This window comes from Pleuronectes platessa, chromosome 17, assembly GCF_947347685.1.
Source record: "Pleuronectes platessa chromosome 17, fPlePla1.1, whole genome shotgun sequence".
Classification (NCBI taxonomy): domain Eukaryota; kingdom Metazoa; phylum Chordata; class Actinopteri; order Pleuronectiformes; family Pleuronectidae; genus Pleuronectes; species Pleuronectes platessa.
Window position 1 is genome coordinate 11,434,429 of NC_070642.1, and position 11,154 is coordinate 11,445,582.

General features: G+C 46.0%; 2 protein-coding genes across 2 annotated transcripts in view; both read right to left on the bottom strand.

The window, feature by feature from the left end:
- The window catches only part of ino80 (INO80 complex ATPase subunit), a 37,234-nt gene extending 32,818 nt beyond the window's left edge, over nt 1-4,416 (bottom strand). The window contains 10 exon segments of the mRNA XM_053444636.1: nt 42-245; nt 409-462; nt 590-798; nt 885-1,005; nt 1,109-1,255; nt 1,434-1,501; nt 1,661-1,812; nt 2,196-2,387; nt 2,761-2,826; nt 4,264-4,416. Coding sequence (XP_053300611.1) covers nt 42-245; nt 409-462; nt 590-798; nt 885-1,005; nt 1,109-1,255; nt 1,434-1,501; nt 1,661-1,812; nt 2,196-2,347 — 1,107 coding nt within the window. The 5' untranslated portion in view covers nt 2,348-2,387; nt 2,761-2,826; nt 4,264-4,416.
- Nucleotides 4,417-5,586: 1,170 nt separating this feature from the next.
- Nucleotides 5,587-11,017, bottom strand: vps18 (VPS18 core subunit of CORVET and HOPS complexes). The gene is made up of 9 exons (XM_053445174.1): nt 10,582-11,017; nt 10,298-10,439; nt 10,075-10,166; nt 9,046-9,296; nt 8,543-8,896; nt 7,175-8,437; nt 6,865-7,074; nt 6,545-6,781; nt 5,587-6,437 (listed from the first exon to the last, which is right to left on the bottom strand). The coding sequence occupies exons 1-9, from the start codon at nt 10,682-10,684 to the stop codon at nt 6,141-6,143; spliced, it is 2,949 nt and encodes a 982-aa protein (XP_053301149.1). The 5' UTR covers nt 10,685-11,017; the 3' UTR covers nt 5,587-6,140.
- Nucleotides 11,018-11,154: the final 137 nt, after the last annotated feature.

The following is an 11,154-nucleotide window of genomic DNA, read 5'->3' on the forward strand; positions in this document are numbered from 1 at the left end:
CAAGAGACACCTCTGGAGAGAGAAACTGTCTCTCCACCTACCTCTTTCATCTCCTCGTCCAGCTTGCGTTGCTCCAGCGCCTCCTTCTCTGCCCTCTTCCTGTGCTCCTTCTCCACTTTCTCGTATTTCTTCCAGTAGAGCATCATCTCCTTGGTGAGGCGCCGGGCCCGGGGCAGCGTCTCCTTACAGTTCTTCTGAGCCTGGATGGCCGCACGCCGCACTTCCCGCATGCACTGATGAGCCAGCTGGTGCAAGCAAAACGGACACTAAGTACTCTGATGAAGCTACAGTTCAATCTTTCATATTCAAGAAAAGTTAACTGTCAGCTGAAACTGTTTTTATAGTTTTTCCGAATAAAGCCCTAAAAAGTTAGTTCCATCAACACAGCAGTGTGGTCGTTCGACTTACCTTTTTAGCATTGGTCAACACTAGGTTCTTAGCAGAAGTCTTCTGCTTGAAAGTCTGTAAATCAAGTACAAATAGGAGAATTCAGATTGTGATATAAATGTACCGAGCATTTCAGCACAACACAAACGTCTTGTGCATTCATGTTTGACCTCTGTGTTTCATTAGCCTCATGCACACTAACCTTGGGGATCTCCTTTTTGGCGATGGTGAGCCAGACCTTACGTCGTCGTGCATTCAGCTGCTCGATGGTCAGATGTTTCTTCTTCACCACGGGTAGCGGTGCATCATGGGAAAACTTGGCGAAGACTTTGGTTATGTAAGGTCGGCCCCCTTCATCCAGAAAGTCTCCCTCTCCTCGTTTCTTCTTCTTCTTCACTTTTTTCAGTTTGGCTGAAAGACCAACAGTGACATCAACAAAAAAACTCTAATTCCCAGAATACATTGCGGAGATTTTTTATTTATTTTTTTGTCCTTACCCTTAAATTTCTTCTCATCTTTGATTTTCTTCTTCTTGGGGCCCAGAAGGTGGCGCTGCTGCTCGTAGAAGGGGTCATGAGTAGAGAGGAGTCCAGTGCTGTAGTACTGATACTGGTGAAGCTGAATGCAGACAGGGAAAGAAAAACACAACGATGACACTTCAAAAACACACGTCGGTTGTTTTCTGGATATCTCTTAGCACTGTGTTAGATGTTCTGTGTACCTCCCGCTCCGTGTGGAACTTGCTCTGATGCTGCCTGGTGTGGCGATGCAGCCTCAGCATATCATGCAGCTCCTCCCGAGACAAACAGAAATCAGAGTCATCGGAGTCGGTGTCCGAGTCTGTGGTGTCGTCACTCAACAGGACGCTCTGTAGGAGGAAGAGGGTAGAGAGTAAGAAAAGGTGTAAACAGAAGAGGGAAATGTTCTAAACAAAATAGTACAGTGGGGAGAAAACGAAGAGTAGGGCTGTGATTTAAGCCATTTCAAGTTATTTGTTTAATCTGACTGAAAGCTTAAATCTGCAGAATGTTGTGTTTATAAAATACCTTGAGCCATTTCCTGTTTTTCTTCAGCTTGGAGAAGTTGTAGAGGCTCGTTTTATCAGCCTTTGGGTCTACGGGGGTTTCAGGAGGAGAAAAACACTTTGCGCTTATAATCTGAGTGAATAAAGACACATTAACCATATCTACCAGGCCAGGGTGAATGAGTGCAGTACGCACTGGCGTGTGTAGTAACATATTATAACATGTGTCTGCATGCGTCTTACCTTTACCTTGAAGCAGAACTCCATTGAGGGGCTTGCCCTCGGCCAACCCATCCCCCTGTTCACACGACTCACTCTTCACTGTCAAGGCTGCATGTTGAGCGGAGTGGTCCAGAGACAGCCCCGTCCCCAGTGCATCATCGCTGTCGTCACTGTCATCACTAGAACATGGGAAATATGTCACTGTAAGCCCACCATTTACATCCTGTTTCTACTATTTATTCTTTGGAGATGTAACTGTCAAGCATTCTAACAGGGGGATATACTGTGGTAGATAATTAGATACTACTTTCATGATGTAATATAAAACAGACAAGAGTGCCACTCAGGCTGAAATCCCATTTTCCTTCATTTATAAGTAAAAGTAAAAATAAGTAAAACAGATAGGATTTAAGATTACTAAATTGTTTTTTATCTATTTCGCTTTGCAATCCTGCAAAAGCAAAATTGCATTTACAGTTAAATTATAATTGAAACTGATCCCAGAATGTGTCCAGTGGTTCGGTGTGTAGGAGGCCCACCACAGACTCCCCTCCGCCTGTACCTGGTGATGTCTCTGTTGAAGATGGTTGCGGTCTGGCGCAGGAAACTGTCCAACCTCAGGGATCGTTCCAAGCGTTGCAGGTAGAGAGGTTTGGCCAGGCTAGAGCTCCCAGGCGCCCCAACCTCCAGCTGGCCATCCTGCTCTGACGCCATGCAACCCAGACACCACTGCCCAGCAGGGCAGCAACTTTTACTGAAGAGAAAGAGGAAGCAAGATAAGAATGAGATGCACAGGTCCCTGCTACCTACATGATGAGTAGTTGCTAGTAGCTTAAATTGATTTATGAAGGTTCATTAAGCTTAAAATAATTGGACATGGACCATGTGAAGCTCAGAAGCGAAAGCCATGTTTTGACAGATTTTCAAGAAAGTCATATCTGAGATATTAGAGATGTTCTTCTTCTAGCCTGGTTCCAAAACCCTCAAATCATCAGCGACAGCTCAGATGTTGTCAAAGTAATGAAACAGTCATTTATTCCAATTCACCCTCCTTCCTTGGCTGCACGTGCAAAGGCAGCAGCTCATGGTGTGTAAAAAACAAAATACAACACACACGGTGGACCCACCTTCTCAATACAGGATGTCATGGCTCCTCATTCCAAGATTAATTATCAGACAAAAGGTGAAAAAGCCTAAGAAACAAGACAACACACAGTCACACACTGAAACTGCAAATGTTTTTATTAAGGGCATTTGCTTTTTCACGTGTTACGTGCTTATAGGGAGCTTGGTTCATTGCTGCAATACTGACAGTATGTGTTCAGAATTTCCCATAAAAGAAGTTTCTATAAAACACATTTTGATGACCGAGGTTTAATAATATATAGTATACCACTCATATATAGTAATATATATACATATTATATTATGAAAGTGTACTTGGTTGTGCAAAATATTTATTTTTCCTTATTTACCAATCCCATACACGTAGTTATTGTACTAGAGTATTATAACTCAGCTCCATATTATTGTATATTCCTGTAATTTCTGAGTAATGATTGTATCGATGATTTTAACTCTCCTAACTGTGCTATATTCAGCTGTCTGTGCAATATCAATGGTTCATGTGCAACCCATTAACTGAACATATTGTCACGCTGCACAATTTTGTCCTTTTTTTACACAGTTTAATTCAAATCATATTTTTTATATTCCTTAGACTTCAGTATTGTTAATTATTAATTACTGATGACTAGTTTGCCTCTTGCGGCTGTGAAACTGCAAATGTCCCCATTGTGGGACTAATATAGAATATCAAATATAAATGTCTAATATAAGTGAACTGATGGTTGTTTCACTGACATGTGTTATGTTAACTTGTCCTCTGTAATTACTACTTTCTGAAACACGATCACGTGGAAGAATGACAACAACTGAGGCCCAGCAAGAGTTTAGTTTTTCGGGTTTAAATTTAACAAACGACCCCGACAGCTGCATCGCCCTAAATAACACTTTTGCTATCGTTATGTTATCATTAGCTTAGCCGCTAGCTAGCATTCGCCGGGCTTTGCTAGCTAACCTTGGATGGTGCAGTGGGGGGGACTGCAGCTGCCGGGCTAGCGACCGTTAGCCGCGTCGCTATGTGAGCTACATCGGCTCATTCAATGATAGTTAAGGGTCAAGGTGGCAGATCACTGGTAGAAGTCGACCACACTTTACACACCGGTGTTGTTTTCGCGCTAACGCGTTAGCCTTCGGTGCAGCACGGCTGCTACCTATGCTAACTCTAATGTGGCCGCTCATCACCGACGTTAGCTTATGAAATACTAACGCGTTTGACCTGGACCATTAATATGAAGTATTCAAATCGGCCCTGTCTCTTTAAGGCCACCGCCTCACTTCCTAAACCATGTATTAAGAAATGATATTTGTTTCACGGCGAATCTGTCGCTAAGTCGACGCGGCCAGCGCCAGGCCCGCCGCCCGCACCTCTCGTAGCCTCGCTGCGGACACGAGCAGGGGGGACTCCGGCTGCCTGGTGGAACGAGTGATCCCCGTGTTTTAATTCTTTCTCCCTCCCGGCCATCTTCCCCCCCCATCGCCACAACAACCGCGGCGGAGTGTCTCACCTCGGGCCCCGTGTTCCCCCCCTGGTCGCCTCTCTCGTCGCTGCTGCCGACTCTCGGTTCTCTCGCTCCAAAATGGCGGTTGGAGACGCCGGGCGAGTCCGCGAGCTTTGAGTCGGCAGCGGCAGCGGAGAGGCGGCCACTTTCTGTTACTGAGAGAGCAGAGACACGACGCCATGGCGAGGGGACAGCAACGAGCAGGCGTTTTAATCGATCCCCGAGACAGGGACGCTCGCTCGGCGGCGTCTCAAACGTCGCGACGGTGACAACAAACAAAAAAAACAACTTTTACTGATAGACACAAACACACGTCCGCCATGTGTGTTGTTTTGAGCTGCGTGTGCACATATATTACAGAGGCATCGATGAGTTTCCGATGTCGATTAGTCGCGTCTGCTCATTGCGAAGATTACCGAGCTACGTCTGACGTCACCAGAAGGGAACTCCGTTTAAGGCAGTTCGATTCCCACAGAATATGAATATTATAAATGTATCCCCCTGACTTCAGGCGATGTCAATAAAGTTAGTATATATATTTTTTTAAATGACACACTTTATTTTCTCTATTCATTTCATTAAAAGTTAGTAATATATCGCAGTAATGATAGTGTTGTAGATCAGAGAACAGATCTGAATCGAGCAGTGTTCCAAACTATTCCATCTGTAATCCCAAAGCACCAATTAACATGATCCACTTGTGTATATACAGGATGGCTCATATTCAGCTTCTTTTCCAGATGTTTTCTCTTCCTCCACTGAACAGGAAACGACCTTCTGAGGAACTGTGAGGAAGGTAACCTCTGAAGAGTCCTCCAGGTCATCTCTGGATGTTGTACAGAAAGAAATCTGAGAAGTCAGAATTTAACTTTAGCCTCAGCGTAAGCGTTTGGACTCCCTTCGTTGATTACAAGGCCGAAACACTTGATGACGCTACGGTGAACAACTCAAGTTATGTCCCTAACATCTGCTGGTGGTCACTAACACTTGCTTACATCTAATTATTGTTGGTAAACTGAATTGTGCAGAAGACCTTCAGACTTTCAAGGGGTATTCAACATCTTGTCCGATGTTTTCTCTTCCTCCACTGAACTGTAAACAGCCTTCTTGGGATCTGTGAGGAAGGGTGTCAGTGAAGAGTCATCCAGGTCACGGTATCTTCAGACATTCTAAAGTGAACATAGGCATTTGGGCTTGCTTATGATTCTTAAAGCCGTCAGAACTGAAGATGTAGTTTTGGACGAGAGGTGAATATTCTTTAAGCACAGTTGCCTATGTTCACTTGAATTGATTTTATTATACTTCAAACAATCAAAATAATGTACTCCATTAGTATTGACAAGCTTTAATGTGCCACAACGGAGCTGTAGCAGATATATGAAATAACAGTTCGTTAATTTATCGCACTGAATGCCACATGAACCCAGAGCTGGAGATCGGAGAGTGATGAACGCAGCTAAGACGACACAGAAAATGTCCAAGTGCATGTTATGTTTTAAATGGACCAAACAAGTGCATAAGCTAATGTAGTTAGTAGATGTATAGTGCAGTCATATCTGAATCTTTTTCTACCACGATATTCAGAGGTTCAGGCACATGTATGTAATGTACAGCCCTGGCGTTATTGTTTCACATAACATCATCATCTTGACTCATAGCCCACCGTTTCAATTCATGTCCACATTTCACTAAATGCTCCCATACAACGTGCAAAGGTCTTAAATTCGGCTTCAAAGACGACCAACAAAAAAGGTTTATTGTGTAGAGAAAGATTGAAGCGTGCAGTTGGCAACAGCAGGAATTCCCACTGTGCAGTAATTAGAACCCCCGAACGGGTCTGCCCTACGGATGATGCTGTTTCATTGACACAAAGATTCACTCGTTCATAGCCAGCTGGACTTTTCCTCCTCGAATTTAAGCGGGTCGATGAAAGGCTTGTCGATGGATTTGATCATCAGTTCGCCGCAGTACACGCACTCCGACGCAATGATGTCGTCAATGTCTGATTTGATCTGCTCCCGGCTCGTGCCCGCGTTGCCCTTTCCCAGGCTGGCAGTGTCACCTTCGTCCTTGGTCGCCGCCCGCTGGCGAGACTTGGACGTGAGCGTGGTCGCGGACAGCTTCTTCTGGAGCTCCTCCAGGCGACCCTGCTTGTAGGTCGACATATGAGGAGTCACTTCCTAGAAAGGGGGAAGGGGGAAAAAAGAAGCATATAGGGATTGTTATTACGCTGGGAGTGTTCAGAGAGGTTTGAGTGAAGTTGAGTGATTTTCTATGAGATGGTTACCTGGAAGAGGCAGTCATAGTGGAACATGTGTCCACACAAGAACAGGTAGAACTGCCTGTTGAGCAGCGGGAAGTCACAGGCAGCACATTTCTCTTGGGAATCCACCACACCGTATTTGTTCCTCATTTCTTGGATGTCTTCTCTTATTCGCTTGGCGCTCTCCGTAGCCTCCTCCATTTCCTGCTTCAGCTCCTCGATGTGCTGGTTGTACTCCTCCAGGGAGCTGCAGATGGCCTCCTGAGAAAACGAGGAATAGAACGACATGACGTACAGTGCTCACTGTCCTTACAACACATTAGGGTAACTACTCTGTTACAAACCTTAAAGTGGTCAATGGTGACAAAGTCCGGGAAGAAGGGCAGGATGTCCTCGATCTTCAGCAGGTCGCAGCTGGACAAACAGTTCATGGCCTTCTTCACGTCTTTCTCCTCCTGGACAACGTGCCGGGCGATCTTCAGCCAAAGCTTTTTCCTCAGTTCCTCGTCATCCTCCGGCAGGTCAGCGCATGACTTGGCCAGGTCTACATCAACCTATGGGTGAAAAAATACATAATTATCTAAGGTAGTGGCATTGAAAAAAAATTAATTTGCGTAATTTGTGATTATCTATTTAGATGCATTGATTACTCACCTGTAAAGCAAGATCCACTGCCTCCTCATACAGTTCCATAATCCTATAAACCAGGACACAGGCGCGGAGGTAGCCATGTTCAGCGCACAACCTGAGAGCATACTTCAGGTCATAGTGTATCTCTGAGGCGTGTTTACCTGCCTGCTCCAGATACGCCAGCAGAGAGTCCGGCTTGTACTTGGCATAGAGCGACAGCAGGTAGTTGTGGATCGCCTCCTCGGTCACATTGAGCTCGTACACGCAGAACTCCATGTAGCGGATGGTCTCACTGATCTGCTGAGTGCTGCCCATCTGGCTGTAGTTCATAAGGGCCGGGATGAGTTTCTTTGGCTCCAGCTTCTTGCCCATCTGGATCCACGCGTCCACCACCTTTTTGGGAATGTGCTGCATGAGGACGGGGGAGAACTTGTAAAAGAGCTTCTCGTCACAGTGCTTGGAGAGCACGTCCAGAGCGGCGCTGTAGTCGTCGTGTTGGCAGTAGTGGGAAATCACCCTCTCGTAGTCCTGCATGACGACGGAGAAGTAAACCATGTCGTCCACATTGCCGTGGCTGGCCAGCAGGTCGTAGATGGTGCTGCGGTTGTTGAAAAGGCACTCCTTGTGCTTGGAGCAGCTGAGGAAGTTGCGGAACTCATCACGGGTCTCCTGGAAGATGATGCTGTTACCGTCGCTCTCCAGCTGGCCGAGACTGTTCAGATAGAGCTCTGCTAACCAGGTGACCAGCAAGGTGATCTGCGTTCGCTCGCTCTGTTTCAAGTTATTCAGTTTCTTCAGTAAGAACTCCTTCAGGGCTTCCTCTTGTTTGGCTTCGATGAACTTAAGTGCTATTTCCTCAAAGTAGTTCTGTGTCAGCGCGTAGCACTTGGCGCTCTCCAGGTATCGCTTATTCTGGAAGCAGTGCTCAGCCTCCTTCGCCAGTACCATGTCCATGCACTCAGGTCGGTCCCGGCAGTACTCCTTGGCCAGATCAAATTTATTCATGCTCATGTACATCTGCCAGACGTCCCTGGCCTCGCGCTGGATGTGATAGCGGAAGACTGCCCGCTCGGTGTAGATCCACACCAACCCACCGACTGGGTCCTTAATCATCCTCTTGAGGGAGCCAAATTTATCTGGGAACACATCCTCATAAACCACCTGTCCATTCAGAGTGCAGATGGCCTTGACTCGGTCATGGAGCAACAGCAGGAAGTGGAACTGTGTCAGCACAATGGAGATGGGCTTCTTGAGAGTAATGTCAATGTCCGAGGTGTAGTCCCATACCTGAGTGATTGTGAGGGAGAAAATAAAGGAGAAATATGAGAAATGAGGGTAGAACTTAACATTATTGAAATATCTGAAGATTGTCCCACGCACACAGATATTTACCTGCACATCACTTAGCAGAGAATCAGGCCTCACATAGTCCAGCTGACCATAAAGAACCCCATTACCCATCATCCAGGCAAACGCCTTGGGGGAAGTGCGCAGCTTCGAGGTGTAGAACGTGATCTCGCTGTAGCCCATGTTGGCCGGGAACTCCTGGAAACTGGGCAGCAGGTCCTGGTTCTGGTTGAAGATGGAGCTGAAGCCCAGCTGCTCTGACCCCTCGGGTATCTTACCCACAAACTGGAACAGGCGTTTGCGCGTGGTGGCGATGATGAAGTACTTGTTCTCCAGGCCGCGCTCCACCTCCAGGCAGCAGATGGGTGCTGGCTTCCCATCCTCCTCCAGGGAGTGGACCTGTCTCAAGATAACAACGTGATATTGTTCAGGATAGGAAAAAATGCAGATCGGTATATTCTGCTGTTAACCAAACAGTATCACCAAACATAATGTCTTAATTTTAATGGTAAAATAGTGCTTTCTCAGATAATCAGCCATTCTCTGACCTGTCTGAAGTACTGGTCTGGATTGGTGTTGAACAGGCTGCCCTCGCTTGCGGAGATCTCAGCCTCAAAGATGATGCCTTGACCGGTGCCAACCAGGATGGGTCCCGTGCTGGTCTCGTTGCCCAGCAGCTTGTTCCAGCCAACGCTCTCGATGAGGTGGCCTCTCCAGCGGGACAGACTGCGCACCTTCTGCGTGTTCCTGTTGAGGTACAGACACTCGCTGGTGCTCAGGCTGATCAGCACATGGGCGCCTGCAGTGGGAAAGTATGGATGGTTGTTAATAAGTCATAAGCACGACACCATCAGAGTAATGTGATGAATAATGCAGTAGTAGCAGAGTAATACAATAACTAGTGGTCAGCACTAAGTTCTGGTCTGAATCTTCTTGAGATGTGTTCACTCAAACCCCATTCAGAGTTGATCTGGGGAACATTGGATCACATTGTTTTTGCTTTATGAAAGCAAATGCCTCTTTGGCCACATATGAGGGATCAGCTGACGTCTCTAAAACAAAACAGTTTCACTAGGAATCAAACATATTTTTAACGATTCTCTGTGTCCATAAGTTGATTTGTTGACTTCTCTCTCCCTGCTGCGCTCTCTTTCACTTGATCTGACACACATATTAACACATAGACAACAAATACGTCTGTTAACTCAGACTGGGTCAAAACAACAACATTTGATCTTGACAAAGAGAAATCAGACACTTGGTCATCTGCATATAGAGCAGGAGAGTGACATACGATCACAAGTGGTAACAGGAGACACATTCACTTGTAATAGGTCTTCTCAGCATGGATACTAGGTCTGAATAGGACCTGAGGCATTTTTGCTGGATCGGGTAGAGATTATATGCATATAATAATATAGCATTATCAAAGGCACAACTTTAATGGGTGGTAATATTCAAAATGGTGTGTATTTGAGTTCTAACTGAATACCCAGACATAGACAATATGTGGTTTTACTCCTCTAATTATAAGAGCAGTGTTTGAAATGAAAATCTGAATAAGCAAGGGTGGTCACCTGTGGGGTCCAGGAACAGTTTGTGCACTTTGCTGTCGTCTTTCCTTCCTAATTCGGTCTGATTAGGCTGATCTGGCTTGGCCAAATCAATCCTGCACAAGAGAGAACATGGAAAACATTAGTATCATCAATGGCAGGCTTCAACAAACAACGATGACTACAGAGGAGCACTAATCGCAGTGACGGGCAGTCAGAACCATGTTGTTTGAGAAGTGTTATTTGCCTCAGCAAGGTGTCCTTCCCCAGGCTCATGCACAGCTGATTGTTGCAGACTGCAAGATGGTTTATCTTCTCCGGGGGTGTGAAGTCGATCCTCTGCTTGTTGAATATCGGCTTCTCTTCCTCCAGTCTCACGTTCACAAAGCCTGGTGTCAGGGAACAAGCTGGTTATCAGTGTTATCGAGTCTTTCAACAAAATGGCGTCAGAGTTTTAAAGATTTATCAGCGTTAATGATCCGGAAATGGGTCCCTGTCTGTATTCGATGAGCCTGGAGCATCTCGACCCACCTGAGTGTGTTATCCCGATGTTGGCACTGGACAGGCGGCTGTGCTGCTGCGCACTCTGCCTCGTGTTCTGCGAGTCCTCGTACTCGTCGAGAATCGAAGCCATGGTTGAGTCTTCACCTTATTTCACCACCTTTACATAAAATCGTCTCCAGACGAGAAATCGGGGCAGAGTCTGTTCTAAGACGACATAGCTAAACTAGCTAGATAGCCTAGCACTGTTTACTTCCGTCCAGGGCTCACCAGCGCATTTCCTGTCGCCGCATCCGTCTGCAGTGACCAGGGAGATGTCGACTAGATGTTACACTGCAACATAAACAGGAGAATACTTCAGTTTTCACTCATTCAGTCCATCTTAACTGTTAGCTTAGCTTCCGACTGCACAGCACAGGGTGGACTCCAACAGTCAGGTGACACTAGGAATCATGTGATCACATTTGGTGTAGTGCCCGTCTGTGACACTGGGGGGCGACAGCCACCCAACTTTAGAGCAAGGACTGGAAACAATCATTTAAAATAATATTAATTATAATTATATTTTACTTGATATAGAACCTCTCAAAACAGAGTTACAAA